The sequence below is a fragment of the Microcaecilia unicolor genome, chromosome 3 (assembly GCF_901765095.1).
Source record: "Microcaecilia unicolor chromosome 3, aMicUni1.1, whole genome shotgun sequence".
Lineage (NCBI taxonomy): Eukaryota > Metazoa > Chordata > Amphibia > Gymnophiona > Siphonopidae > Microcaecilia > Microcaecilia unicolor.
The window spans coordinates 319688000-319703524 of record NC_044033.1 but is presented as its reverse complement, the minus strand read 5'-3'; the positions used below and the strand labels follow the sequence as shown (position 1 = coordinate 319703524).

General features: G+C 42.6%; 2 protein-coding genes across 2 annotated transcripts; one reads left to right on the top strand and one right to left on the bottom strand.

Moving 5' to 3' along the window:
• The first annotated feature begins 2550 nt into the window (after positions 1 to 2550).
• LOC115464653 (olfactory receptor 5V1-like) lies at positions 2551 to 3480 on the top strand. The gene has a single exon (XM_030195014.1). The coding sequence runs from the start codon at positions 2551 to 2553 to the stop codon at positions 3478 to 3480; it is 930 nt and encodes a 309-aa protein (XP_030050874.1).
• A 5222-nt stretch (positions 3481 to 8702) lies between these two features.
• On the bottom strand, positions 8703 to 9695 carry LOC115464652 (olfactory receptor 1-like). Its single transcript, XM_030195012.1, has one exon. The coding sequence runs from the start codon at positions 9693 to 9695 to the stop codon at positions 8703 to 8705; it is 993 nt and encodes a 330-aa protein (XP_030050872.1).
• Positions 9696 to 15525: the final 5830 nt, after the last annotated feature.

Sequence of the window (15525 nt, the reverse complement as noted above, 5' to 3'; positions counted from 1 at the left end):
GGTTATGCCTTAATCCCTCCAGTGGTCAGCTGGTCAGTTAGGGCACCTGTTTGTGACTTAAGTCATTATTGAAACAAGTCCAGTTAAAAAGTCTCAATTTGTACAATAGACATTTTTATCTTGTTCCATTATCCCTGAAAAGTGTCCAAATTCTGGGCCCACCCAAATCCCATCCAACACTCACCCTCTTGTGATATAGATGAACTGCAGAGAAAACTGTCTTAAATCTGAGTTTTCAAAATTGTGACTTGGAAGTTTTCCCATGAAAATGTCCATCTGGCACTTTGTGTTGCTTTTGACACATTTATCTCTTTTAAAAATGAGCACCATAGAGTCATAGAATTAACCCTCAATGTGGGTAAAAGTATGTGCACTGTCCTATGTAAACTTTCAAAATAGTATTTCCCAAAGGCAATTTTCAAAGCTTTTAACACTAGTAAATAGACAGGGCTGGTATAACCCATTGTGTAACTCATGCATTTGCTAAGGGCATCAGATATAGGGGCAGTGGCATAGCTACGAGTGGGCCTATGTGGGCACGGGCCCACTCATTCTTGGCTCAGGCCCACCCAGCAGCGGCACCCCACATCAACAACTCTCCTCCTCTGCGGCATCCAGGCATCTGCCCTCCCGTTCATGAATCCCATCTCTCCCTGGTGTACTTTACAGGCGTCCCTGGCACCTGCAGTGATTCAATTATTGCTGCCTGCACCAGCCCTGCAGGCTTCCATTGGCCAGGTCCCACCCTCTCTCTCATCATTTCCTGTTTGACTGGACCCAGCCAATGGAAGCCTGCGGGGCTGATGCAGGCAGCAATAATTGAATCACTGCAGGCACCAGGGATGCCTGTAGGGTACACCAGGGAGGGATGGGGTTCAGCGACGGGTGGGCAGATGCTGGGACACTGCGGAAGAGGAGAGGTATTGATGTGGGTTAGGTGAAAAAATCTCTAATTTTTAAAATATCTCCATGGGGTGGGAGGGCTACGGAATGCTGTGCCATGGAAGGGCCCATCCAAAATACTGGGTCTGGCTACGCCACAGTATAAACTTCCTGAGCCCATACGCCAAGCCCCCTCCCTGCCCATCTTCAAATCCTTGCTCAAAGCCCACCTCTTCAATGTCTCCTTCGGCACCTAACCATTATACCTCTATTCAGGAAATCTAGACTGCCCCAATTGGATTGTCTGCACATTTTGTCCATTAGATTGTAAGCTCCTTTGAGCAGGGACTGTCCTTCTTGTTAAACTGTACAGCGCTGTGTAACCCTAGTAGAGCTTTAGAAATGTTAAGTAGTAGTAGTAGTGTATAGCCTGCCTCTGCTGCTGAGTCAATTTTCAATGCAATTACTGCTATTTCACAACCAACAAGAATGCTCTATACATCACAACTTTCCCTCTTAAACGTGGTGAAACAGTGTTTTCTCCTACAAATCACTTCAAATGTATCACCACTCTAAAAAGTGCCCATATGTCATCCTTAATCCAAACTATGTGAAAATAAGTAGTTTGGATTAAGGATGACATATGGTGATATATTTGGAGTGATTTGTCAAAAGTTAGGAACAGTAGGTTTTTAGGTGTTCTTAGAGAGCTCACAATACAAAATAAAGGTGCTAAGGTGGCATTTGCACCTGGGTCCCTTTATGTGAAGTCCTCTGCATTGACCACTAGGCTGCCCCCCTGATCTACTGGAATGTCTATTGGGCTCATTTTCCAATGAGAAGGACGTCCATCTTTCGACATAAATCGGAAGATGGATGTCCTTCTCCTAGGGATTGCCAGCCTCTATGCCAGCCTCAGATGTCATACTCAGCTCCATCACAACAGTATGCAGGTACCTGGAGCAGTTTTAGTGGGTGCAGTGCACTTCAGGCAGGCAGACCCAGGCCCATCCCCCCCACCTGTTACGTTTGTGGAGGAAACAGCGAGCCCTCCAAAACCCACCAGAAACACACTGTACCCACATCTAGGTGCCGCCTTCACCTATAAGGGCTATGGTAGTGGTGTACAGTTGTGGGGAGTGGGTTTTGGGGGGGGGTTGGGGGGCTCAGCACACAAGGTAAGGGAGCTATGTACCTGGGAGCAATTTCTGAAGTCCACTGCAGTGCCCCCTAGGATGCCCGGTTGGTGTCCTGGCATCTCAGGGGGACCAGTGCACTACAAATGCTGGCTCCTCCCACGACCAAATGGCTTGCATTTGGTCATTTCTGAGATGGACGTCCTTGGTTTCCATTATCACCGAAAATCAGAAACGACCAAGTCTAGGGACGACCATCTCTAAGGACGACCAAATTTCAGGATTTGGGCGTCCCTGACCGTATTATCGAAACGAAATATGAACCTCCATCTTGTTTTGAAAATACGGATTTCCCCGCCCCTGGATGGGGACGTTTTGCGAGGACATCCAAATTGAAATGAGGACGTTCCTTTCGATTATGCCCCTCCACATAATAGTATTTACGATCTATCACCTTCTATGTGAAAGTACATTTGATTTTCTTACAATTTTCTGTTTCTTTAAATCCTACCAGATTATGAAGGATTAATCGATGGGAAAGGAAAACAAGACCTCAGTTACAGAATTCATTCTTGTGGGATTCTCTGACCATCCTGACCTGCAGCTCCTCATTTCTGTCACAGTTGTCTTGATTTTCCTGATGTCTGTACTGGGAAACTTGATGTTTTTAATGTTAGTGAGTGCTGACCCTCACCTGCAAAAACCCATGTACTTCTTCCTCAGTAACCTGTCCTCCTTAGATATCTGTAACACCACTATCTCTCTCTCTACACTGTTGCACAGTCTATTGACAGGAAACACATTAATATCTTTCAATCTATGTATAGTGCAGTCCTACTTTTTCTTATGTGGCATTGGTACAGAAGTCTTCCTTCTCACTGCCATGGCCTACGATCGTTATGTTGCAATTTGTGACCCTTTATGTTATGTGCTCATCATGAACAAGAGAGCCTGCGCCCTTCTGGCAACTACTTCCTGGATTCTTGGGTTCCTGGTCACTATACCACATATAGTGTTCATGTCTCAGTTCTCTTTCTGTGAGAGCAATGTGATTAACCATTTCTTCTGTGATATTGCAGCACTGATGATACTCACCTGCAGTGATTTACTCAAGATTGAACTTATGATTTTTATTGAAGGGATGCTTGTGTTCATTACTAGCTTTGGATTTACTCTGGCATCCTATATCTCAATTATTTCTACTATCCTGAAAATCCATTCTGCAAAAGGGAGATACAAAGCCTTTTCCACCTGCTCTTCGCATCTCACCATTGTTACTCTGTTTTATGGGAGTCTGCTCTGTGTCTACATGAGACCAATCTCAACCTATTCATCAGACCAAGGAAAACTGTTCTCCCTGATGTACACAACTCTGATTCCAATGTTAAACCCCATTATTTATAGCCTGAGAAATGAAGAAGTGAAGAAAGCCTTCAGTAACTTTATAGGTTTGAACCACTGAATGGATGTTAGTTAAAATGAGGTCAACTTTCAGCAGCAGGACCAGATAACAATATTAAACAGATAGGAAATCCATGTAAAGTTATGTTGGTTTGCAATAGTGGACAATGTGTGTTTCCTCTGAGAATCAATTTATTCTTGCTACAAGCAATTTGTTTTCCTTTTTAAAGTAATACCTGCTATTTACCTGTCATCACTTAGATGTACAGTACAATTTATACTTTCTAGGGATGTGCACCAAGAAAAAAAAAGGTTTGATGTGTGCTTCTGTAAGAAAAATTGTTTCAAATTTTCATGCATATTTATCTGGTTCATTTCATCTATTTGTTTTTTTAAGCATACATTGTACACACACAAGAACTTTTTTTGTGCATATGATTGATTGTATCCATGTTAATTCATTGGTATATGTGCATACAAGCAGAGCCAGCTCAATAGGCTATGGAGTCCAGAGTCAAATTTTGAGTTGATGCCCTCATCTTGGGGTCAACCCTCATTAGTCTCCTTTTTGCCAGCTAAGTTGTCAGACCTTCATACCGACATACACATGCTGAGGCACTTTGAGACAGAGTGCAACGGAGGCAAGGGCACTGTCCTACCACTGTTATTTGGAAGACAGAGTCTAATTCTGTCTATCAGGACTTTTGGGCTAGCTGGACCTCTAGGACTTGCCAATTCTTGTTGGCACGTTCAAAGGTGATCATCTCCTTGAATCCACCTGGGATTTAATTTGAACATTTATATTCACACTTTGCCCAATGAGTTCCAAGTGGATTACAAAAACGTTGGATCAATTTATAACAGTGAAACAGTTACATCAATTTTATCATACAGTAGAGTTAAACATGTTACAAGCAGAAAAATTATTTATCTTCTCAACATTAATAGAACTGATAAAAGGAAATAAAGAAAATAAAATGTGTCAGAAATATTACGTGTTCAATATTCAAAAGGGTTTAACTGGGAAGGAGAGGCTCCAGCCTGGTTAACCCCTCTGAGCTAGATGGCCACCAATATTCAGCAGCACTTAACCAGATAGTGCCTCTGAATATTGGCTCTATCTGGCCATTCCCTAACCAGCTAGGCTAGGGGTGATCTGGGGTGAGTATGGGTGTAGCCGCTACTTAGCCAGCTAGCGGTGATAGTCGGTATGCTAACCATGTAATGTAACCCCTCAGCTGAGAGATGAACTCAGACTTAATTACTCTTTGTACAGTCGTGTCAGCTGAGTTACCTCAGTCTTAAGTCCAACTCCCAGAAGAAAAGTAATACAAAAAGATAATACCACACCCTTTAAGATGACACAGGGAAGAAATTTTATGTTTAATGATAAGTGATGAAGTGTTTAGAGAATCATAAGATGTTACAATATTTCATTATACAAGGTAAAGTTTAAAGTGTCAATTGTATATTTTATTGCTGTTATAATTTAAAAGTACTTCTAATTAAAATGGTAACATACATAATAAATACATTTAAAATACTTTAAAATTTCCTACAGGATCGAATGCTTACAATTCTAAAATTTTCCCTCTTTACAGAAACATATCCAGAAATCAACCTTCAGATAAATATAGTGTGTGAAGTCTTTTAAATAAATTAAATTGACAACACAATTAGAATCACCTTTGAATAATTTATTTCCCTTTTCCTTACAGAGTATTTAAAAGGTAAATGTGGAGGAGTTCAAGCTCTCTGCTTATGCAGATGATGTTATGTTATATCTCACCAACCCTCAATCATCCTTGAAAGCCCTCTTTAATTTAATCACTCGTTTCTCAAAAATTTCAGGCTATAAAGTTAACTGGGACAAAACAGAAATGATGCCTCTGAATGACATCTGTACTCCTTTCACCACTGTTGAGTTCCCCTTCAAATGGATAACTTCTTCCATAAAATATCTTGGTGTCTTCTTTGATAGGGACCTTTCCAACACCATTAAAGTTAACTCTGACAAACGTTGCGCAGGTCGAGTCCTCTCTGGCGGCCTGGTCCCCATTACATCTTATTTGGTGGGGAAGACTAGATACTATTAAAATAATAATAGTCCCTCAAATCACATACGCTCTGAGCATGATCCCTCTTCTCTTCCCTGGTGTCTTTTATAGGCGACTGGAGAAGATGCTCACCAACTTTTTATGGAATTGTAAATTGCCCAGAATCTCTCTGAGTAAGCTTAAGCTTCCAAAAAAGCATGGTGGAGTAAAATTTCCTGATCTTCTTCTTTATCATAAAGCCTTCATTATGCGACAGGGCATGGATTGGCTCACTCCTATGAATGTTACTTCCCCGCCTCGATGGGTATCCTTTGAGCGTGCCCTTATTGACCCGCTAGAGCACTCCCATCTCATTGGCATGTGCCTTCCTAAGAGTATTGTTTCCAATCCGCTCATCAGCACCACCTACAAATTAATTGTGTCTTTGGATAAGTCCATGGGCATCACTTGGTCTGATATGCCACTCATTCCTTTATGGAATAATCCTAACTTTAAAATTGGTAATAAGCAAGTTTCATGGTCTCAGTGGCAGCGCATTGGAATTTGGTCTTTAAAAGTTTTGATCCATCTGAGTAGTCAGACCTGGAAATCATTCCCAGATTTGCAAGCAGAATTCTCATTATCAGATAGCCAATTTTACCAGTGGCTTCAGATTAGCACCATGTTAAAAAAGAAAAATAAAGGTAGATTACAAGTGCAGTTTTTGACCCAAATCCCAGAGATTATTGATTTTAGTTTGAAGCTCCAACATACTGGTCACGCTGCTTCCCACATTTACAAGTATCTTCTGAGCAACTCCCGCACTACTTGTAAGGGTTTGCGTAGATGTTGGGAAGAGGACCTCCAGCAACCTATTCCTGATTCATTGTGGGAACGACTTTGGAAATCCCTCTTCAGATGCTCTAGATCTTCTTCCCATATACAGTCGTATTTCTTTATGCATAGCTCTTAATGGACACCTTATAGAATGCATGTTATTGATCCTTCTAACCCTAAAGTATGTTGGTCTTGTTTGTCACAAGTGGGTAATTTAAAACACCTTATATTTGACTGTGTATGCATCTGGCCATACTGGTCAGAAATCTGGTCGCAACTGGTTGATATCTTTCATCTTCCTGGCTCAATCTCTTATAAATTTGTGATACTCAGGGATCAGTACTATAAAAGTCAGCTGACTCACAGTGAAGGGTCTCTAGTTAACACCATGGTATCTTTAGCGCTGAAGATAATCTTCTCCCACTGGAAGTCCTTGCATCAAGCCACTTACCAGGAATGGTGGACCTTGTTGCTTCAAGTGTACAAGTATGAATCCCACCTTGCCAAGCAGTCTCCTCGATTTATGTGTTATAGGGAGAAATGGCTCCCGCTTGTATCTTACTTCAATGTTGTTCAGTGAAATGCATAAATATTGGTGTGTCTTATATCTCTAGCATGCTCTGTACTTTGATTTGTCTCCTCCAGCTCCCCTCTCTTCTTTCTTTGTCTTTTCTTAATCTTAATCTAGAAATAGATATTTGTGTTTTACCTGTGAGCTCCAGGGTTACTATTTGCTGTAATATGTTATCTGTTGTCTAGTTGTGAGCGCTTGTTTATCTCTGTATGGAAAACTAATAAAAAGAATTGAAACAATAAAAATCAAATTAATTAAAAAAAATAATGTGTTTTATTGAACATGTAATAAAGAACATACAAAAACATTAAAAAAAAAAGGTAAGTGTAATTATTTAAAACTCTCCTCATAATATATTTGATAAGAACCATTTAATTCTTCTAAACTATTTTCTTTCTTCTTTAGTTTTCAAGTTCTGTATAGTAAGTAAAGGTAAGTATTTCAAGAAATCCTAAAAGTTTTTTTTAGGGTTTGTTTGTTTTTTAATTAGTGTCCAATGTCATTGAATTTACTTTTCTTCTTCTTTACATATTTTTGTTTTTCAGGCTGTCTTGGTTCAGTGCTTCATCTGTCTTGGTTGGCTTGAACTTGGTCGTCTTCTTCTAATGCTTGGAAACAAATGCAAAGAAAATACAAATATACAATAAGACATACCAAGAAGGCATTCTACAAAACCAAAATAGGGCCAGATTACAAAAACACACACAAACTCTTCCAACTTGTGAACAAACTATTAGACACCACACCGGTTACCACAACCAATACAGATACCCCAACAGCAGATAACCTTGCTAACTACTTCAATGAAAAAATCATAAAACTACGACTCACACTACCACCCAATACCACCAACCACGAAATATTCATGGACTGTCTGGATCCTTCCTCCGATGAATACCCAGCAGACAGAATCTGGACAAACTTCGATTTACTGAACAATGAAACCATCACCCAAGCAATCAACAGATTCGTTAAATCCCACTGCAAACTGGACATCTGTCCCAACAACCTAATAAAATCCGCCCCCAAATGCTTCATAACAGACCTCACGTCACACCTAAACTACATGTTACAACAGGGATCCTTCCCTAAGGATAAAGGAAATATACTACTCACCCCAATACCTAAAGACCCAAAGAAAAAAGCAAATGACATAACCAACTACCGCCCGGTAGCATCCATCCCACTGGCAGTCAAAATAATGGAAAGCATGGTAACCAAGCAACTTATCAACTACCTAAATAAATTTTCAATATTACATGAATCACAATCAGGATTTTTCAGCGCACCTTAGTAAAAGGACCCCTTAGTTTTTTCTCAGCCATTCAGAAGTAAACTGGTTCTTGTATTTTGGATCATTGTTTACCTGAATAACCCAATTACGCTTCAGCTTCAGTTCATGAACAGAAACTTTCTTCACAACTCCCAAATGCAGTATTTTGGCCTTGATAGAAACCTGCATATAATACTAATCTGAGGATTGTCATGTTTTGGGAAGAAACAGTGTTTTAATTGACAGAGAAGTAAAACATACCAGATTACCAGGACTGTACACCAGAGAGGACTCAAGTGCAAATTCAGCCTCATGGGACAATATATAGAAACATATTATATCATAGAATTTCACAATTAAAACCATGTCAAATGGAAATACTGTTCTTATGAATAAAAGATTTGTATAGGACAATATTTACTTAGAAGTTTATACACTGGGCAAGAGGGGAGTCAGGAGGCATGTGGGGATACAAGGAAGGCCCAGTTTAAGGGGGTGTAAATTATTTTAAAACACACACAATCAATGCAACATCAGCTTGAGGGGATGAGGAGTGAAAATCTCTAATTATTTCTGTGTGTTAAATGCTGTTTTATATTCAAAAAAAGGTTCATATAATAATTCCCACTGTGATTAATAGGTAAACATTTTAAGAGGGCCCTTTTCACATCTTCATTTCTCAAGCTGTAAATAAAGGGATTTAACATTGGGATTAGAGCTGTGTACAGTAGGGAGAAAACCTTGTCTTGACCTTGTGAATGTATTGAAGTTGGTCTTAAGTAGACAAAAATTAGAGTCCCATAGAACAGAGTAACAATTGTGAGGTGAGAGGAACAAGTGGAAAAGGTTTTGTGTCTCCCCTTTGCAGAATTAATTTTTAGGATGTTAGAGATGATATAGACGTAGGATGTCAGAGTTAATCCAAATGGGATACAAGACACAAAAAATCCATGACTAAATACAATGATTTCAATGCTGTTAATATCACTGCAGGAGAGTTTCATCAGTACTGTCAATTCACAGAAGAAATGATCAATTTCATTGCTCCTACAGAAAGATAACTGAGATGTTAAACATGTATGGGATATCACATCTAGAAAGCCAAGTATCCAAGAAGCAGATGCTAGAAGGACACAGACTCTCCTGTTCATGATAAGTACATAACGTAAAGGGTTACAGATAGCAACATATCGATCATATGCCATGGCAGTAAGAAGAAAGATTTCTATACCAAGAAAAGAAAGAAAGAAGTAGAGCTGTGCCATACACAAAGAAAAATAAATCCGTGTGTCCCCTGTCATAAGGCTGTGTAGAAGTGTGGAAAGAGTGACAGAGGTGTTACAGATATCTAGGAAGGACAGGTTACTGAGGAAGAAGTACATGGGTTTTTGCAGGTGAGGGTCAGCACATACTAACATTAAAAACATCAAGTTTCCCAGCACAGAGATCAGGAAGATCAGGAAAATGGTGACAGAAATGAAGAGCTGCAGGTGAGGATACTCAGAGAATCCAAGGAGAATAAATTCTGAGACGGAGGTCTTATTTTCCTTTCCCATTGATACACCATTCTAAATCTGTGGGATTTAAAGGAAGAAACATATATTTGACACTATAATAGAAATAAAACATCATGATAGGAGAATTGTCTATCAGCAGGGCCGTGCCGACACGGTAAGCGAGGGAAGCATGGCAGGAGGGCGCCATCCTCTGGGGGGGGCGCCCCACCGCACCATGCTTATCTCGCTCTCTTCTCCCCAGATCCTTGTCCTTTTTTTTTTGTTTAAATTTACCTCTCCGGCGCGTGGCAGCATAGCGTTAGTGAGGAGGCGGCGCTCCCCCGCCCCGACGTGTCAGTCTCTTCCCTTCGCTCGGTTCCGCCTTCTTCTGACATCAGAAATGATGTCAGAAGAAGGCGGGACACTGAGCAAAGGGAAGAAGACACGTCGGGGCGGGGGAACGCCGCCTCCTTCTCACTAACGCTACGCTGCCGCGCGCCGGAGAGGTAAATTTAAACAAAAAGGAAAAGGATCTGGGGAGAAGAGGGCGGGTAGTGTAGCGATCATTTTCAGGGGGGGGGTGCGCCAGCGGGGCCAACTGCAGGGGGGCGTCGGCAGGGCCAACTGCAGGGGGGCGCCGGAGACCCTAGGCACGGCCCTGTCTATCAGCCATAATACACAGTATCATGTATAATATAGAGGCAGAGCAATTTTCCCAAAGCTATTTTCCTGAGTAAATTTGCACTCTCCCCATCTCCCTGAAACAAAATAAGTGAACTAGCAATCCAAAATAAAGACTCAAGAACCAAATGGCTTGTGTCAAACATCTGGCCACAGCTTTATTATCTTCCAGTTAAAACCCTCTACTAGTCTTCCCAACAGACCCAGCCAAAACCCAAGAAACCATGTTCACCATCCAAGCATATAACAATATGTAACAGTTAAGAATTTTACCGGTTAGTCATTAATAAACTAAATGAACTTAATATATACTACTAGTAAAACAGGCCCGTTTCGGAAAGAAATGAAACAGGCAATAGCAAGGTTGTCTTCTAATGGCAATTATGTTTTTAAGGGAACTGTGAGGAAAGAGTATGTGTGAGAGAGAAAGAGTGTGTGTCAGAAAGAGTGAGTGTGTGATTGAGAGACAGTGCGTGATTCAGAGAGAGACAGAATGTGTGTGTCTGTCTGTGTGAGTGAGAGAGTGTAGTGTGTGTCCTGTGTGCACCAATTATGCTCTCTCTCCTGCATTCATCCATATGCATGCAATGTCCTCTGTATCCTGCCCCCTCCATCCATCCATGTGCAGCATCTCTCCCCTACCCCCTCCATCATAACACCTTCCCCCTCCACCTCCCTCCAGGTTCCATGCTCCCCTCCCTCCCTCCCCTCTCTCTCTTTCCTTTCCCTCCCCCCTCCGAGTGCCAGTGTCCCCCCTCCCTCCCTTCCATGACCAGGGTCCCCCTCCCTCCATCCGTCCCTCCCTCCCTCCCTCCCTCCCAGTTCCAGGGTCCCCTCCCTCCCTTCCTCCCAGTTCCAGGGTACCTCCTCCCTCCCAGTTCCTGGGTCATTGTCATGCCTCCCGCCCTTCCATTTCCAGGGCCCCTCGCTCCAATTTTTAAAACTCATCTTCACTTACCACGTCGGGGTTACGGCGGGCACCAGCAGCGGTACAAAGCGTGCAGGCTCGGGTCTTCTCTGTCTCTCAGCTCTGGTCCCGCCTTTGTGGAAACAGGAAATGAGGGCGGGACCAGATCTGACAGAGAGAGACGGGCCGAGCCTATACGCTTTGTACCGCTGTTGCCAGCCGCCGTAACCCCGACGTGGTAAGTGAAGTTGAGTTTTAAAAATCAGAGGGAGGGTGCCTGGAACTTGAAGGGAGGAAGGGAGAGAGGTAGGGCCAATGACCCTGGAACTGGGAGGGAGGGAGGGAGGGACGGAGAACTTTGGAGGAGAGTGATGTCAGGCGATGGTTATGGATGCAGGTAGCCTCATTGGAACGTTGTAGGAGCAAATTATTATATTAGATAAATTCAAAAGGGCAGGGTTTACAGTAATGCTAAACCATTTCCTTGTTATCCAAGAGCTCATGGTGGTACAACACATAACCCATTACTTCCTCCCCAAGCTCACCAACTTCAAGAAATAGACAAAATGCCTCAAAAGAGGACTATTGAAGCACTAAATACAGAACATTTCTGCCGCAAGTTAACTAGTCACAGCTCCTCCCAAAACTGTAGGATGGGAATGTGAGACACAAGCCTCAAGGATATCCTGGATAGAGGATAGCAATGTCCAAACCAATTTCTGAAAGATGTATACCATCATGCCTGTACAAACTTGGACAATCAGATGTCAACAAATCCCAGACCCCCATAACTGCTGAAAAGTCCTTAATATCCTCTAAGTCCCAGAATCTACTGGGATCACAGCATTCACAACAGCATTATCTGCTGCCCAAGCACCTGCCACCATGCCACTCCTTATCTGCCTAAACGTTACTGTGGTTATTTCTTGTAACCAGACATCCATATCCCTAAAATCCCAATCATCAGCTTTATCTTTAGCAAGCCCCTTCCTAAACTGCTTATCACAGTTGAGCCAAGCTCAATCACCATATATTCTATATGCTCTTAATATGAAGTCTGAATATTTCAACAACCCAGAACATAATGCTGGTTTCACCACTCCCTAGACACTAGTAAAAATATGGATGTCTAATAGCCAATTAAAGTTGACTTAGCCATCCACTGCCTCTTCCGCTTGTTGTCCTCCAGCATTGCTAAAGGGAGAACTGAAAGAGGCTATTAGAGCCAAAAGAACATCTTTCAGAATATGGAAAAAAAGATCCATATGAAGAAAACAAGAAGCAATATAAGCACTGGCAAGTTAGATGCAAAGCATTTATTAAAGAAGGCCAACAAATATGAAAAGAAACTTGCCTTGGAAGCAAAAACTCATAGTAATAACTTTTTCAGGTATATCAGAAAGCCTGTGAGGGAATCCATGGGACCGTTAGATCATCAAGGACTAAAAGGGGCATTCTGGGAGGACAGGGCTATAGCAGAGAGGCTGGATTAATTCTTTGCCTCGGTCTTTACTGAAGAAGATGTAAAAGATCTATCTGTACCAGAGATGGTTTTCCAGGGTAAGATGCAGAGGAACTGAAAGAAATATTGGTGAACTTGGAAGACATAGAGGGGCATAATCGAACGCGAACGCCTATCTCCATGGGTGTCTATGTCCAAAAACGGGTACGTGAAGAGGCGGGACAGACCGTATTTTCGAATAAATGGATGTTTTTCAGCTGGGCGTTTGTTTTTTTTTAGCGATAATGGAAACTAAAAACGCCCAGCTCAAAAACTTCCTAATCCAAGCCATTTGGTCGTCGGAGGGGCCCCGATTCGTAGTACACTCGCCCCCCTGACATGCCAGGACACCAACTGAGCACCCTAGAGGTCTGTGTGGTGGACTTCAGACAACACTCCCACATGCATAGCTCCCTTACCATGGGTGCTGAGCACCCAACCCCCTCCCCAAAACCCACTACCCACAAATGTACAACACTACCATAGCTCTTAGGGGTGAAGGGGGCACATACATGTGGGTACAGTGGGTTTTGGAGACCTCCCATTTACCAGCACAAGTGTTACAGGTAGGAGGGGATGGGCCTGGGTTCACCTGGCTGAAGTGCACTGCGGTACCCACTAAAAGTGCTCCAGGGACCTGCATACACGCAGGCCTCTAGGACTTGTTGCTGCTATATAACATTGGCACACCAGTTGACACCTGAAGACTAATCTCTCCGAAAACGTCCTTTATTGGAATAAGCACACTTATAACAGTTAACTGCAGATCAGAGATTGTGCCCCACTGGCAACGAGTCTCCCTAAAACTGAGATTAGCAGTAGGTCAGAGCTGGCAGAATGCTGTACAATGCCCTCTTTCAGCCACATTCAAGGTAAAAACTAAGTTCTGTAACGTGGCTAACACGTGAAAGGGATCTAAAACTGGCTTACAAAAATGGCCACTACCTCATGGACTACCGGAAACAAAACAGGGCACACTCTGACCCAGTAAGCAGGGGGAAAAGCACCATGGGAGTAGAGCCTACCAACTACCAACATCGTGAGCATTTGCCACAAGCTACTGGAATCACGGAGCCCAATACCCTACACCCACCACAATGCATTGCTGATGTGACTCTGCAGTGCGCATAACAGAAAAGGTGTCACACTCACCTGAGAGCCACATCAGAACCAGGGAAAGGCTGTCACAGGATAGAACACATTCTGCTGTCATGGAGGTGGGTACGGCATTTGAGGCTGGCATAGAGGCTGGAAAAAAAGTTTTTAAAGTGGGGTTTTTTTGGTGGGGGGGGGGGGGGGTTAGTGACCACTGAGGGAGTCTGGGGAGGTCATCCCCGATTCCCTCCAGTGGTCATCTGGTCAGTTGGGGCACTTTTTTGGAACTTTTCGTGAAAAAAAGGGTCCACAAAAAGTGACCCAAAATCGCGGTAAAAACGGCTTTTTTTTCGATTATCAGCTAAAGACGCCCATCTCTCCTCGGCTGATAACCACGCCCCAGTTCCACCTTCACCACGCCTTCAACACGCCCTGTCAACTTTACCCGTTTCTGCGACGGATTGCAGTTGGAAACGCCCAAAATCGGCTTTCGATTATACCGATTTGGGCGCCCACGGGAGAAAGACGCCCATCTCCCGATTTGGGTCGCAATATAGGCATTTTTCTCTTTCGATTATAAGCAGGATACTGATCCAAATTTACAAATTAAAGAGTAGAAAATCACCTGGACCAGATGTTATACATCCTAGAGTACTGAAATAACTCAAATATGAAGTTGCAGGTTTGCTGTTGGTGATCTGTAGCCTGTCATTAACATCGTCTGTAGTACCTGAATATTGGAGGGTGGCCAATGTAATGAATGTTTTCAAAAAGAAATCAAGGGGTGATCTGGAAAATTACAGACCAGTAATCCTGGCATCAGTGCCAGGCAAAATAGCAGAAACTATTATAAAGAATAAAATCACTGAACACATAAACAAGCATGGATTAATAGGACAGAATCAACATGGATTCAGTCAAGGGAAGTCTTGCCTCACCAATTTGCTTCATTTCTTTGAATGCATTAATAAACACTTGGATAAGGGTGAGCCAGTCAATGTAGTGTATCTAGATTTTCAGAAAGCATTTGACAAAGTTCCTCATGAGGGACTTCTGAGAAAATTAACGAGTCATGGGATAGGAGGCAACGTTCTGTTGTAGATTAGGAACTGGTTGATAGATAGAAAACAGATGGTAGGTTTAAATGGCCCATTCTCTCATGCTCAGAGGCTCAAAACTCCAGCAATGTATTGAACAGTGCTGGAGAAATAGCACAACTCCCTAATGCTTCACGTTAGTTAGATACAAATATATGCACACTCATAGTGTTAAGGAGTTTGGAAGGAGGCTAGTGTCTGGCACATGCTCTCAAGAGTTGTGTGTAAGCACAGCTCTTAAGAACATACCCAGAAAACAATAAGCCCTGGTGGTCCTATGGAGCCCAGACCCCTCCAAAGACTTAAGGTCCTTGTGGTCTGGTGGTCCAGTGGATCCCAGACCACCCACCCCCATATCTAAGGCCCTGGTTGTTCAATGGACCCCAAATCCCCCATTCCCCAAATACCAAAACCCAGAGTTAACATGGGAGCACCTAATGCTTCCTAAATAGGAGGCAGTAAATTCTCCCCTATAAACTTTAGGCAGGGGCCATGCACTAATGACAACATTAATGCATGACCTGCATTAAAGTATTTTACCCCTCCTCATAAATGCCACATTAATTCTGGGCTAAGTGCATGGAAAAGTCACATGTTAGAATGCACTAA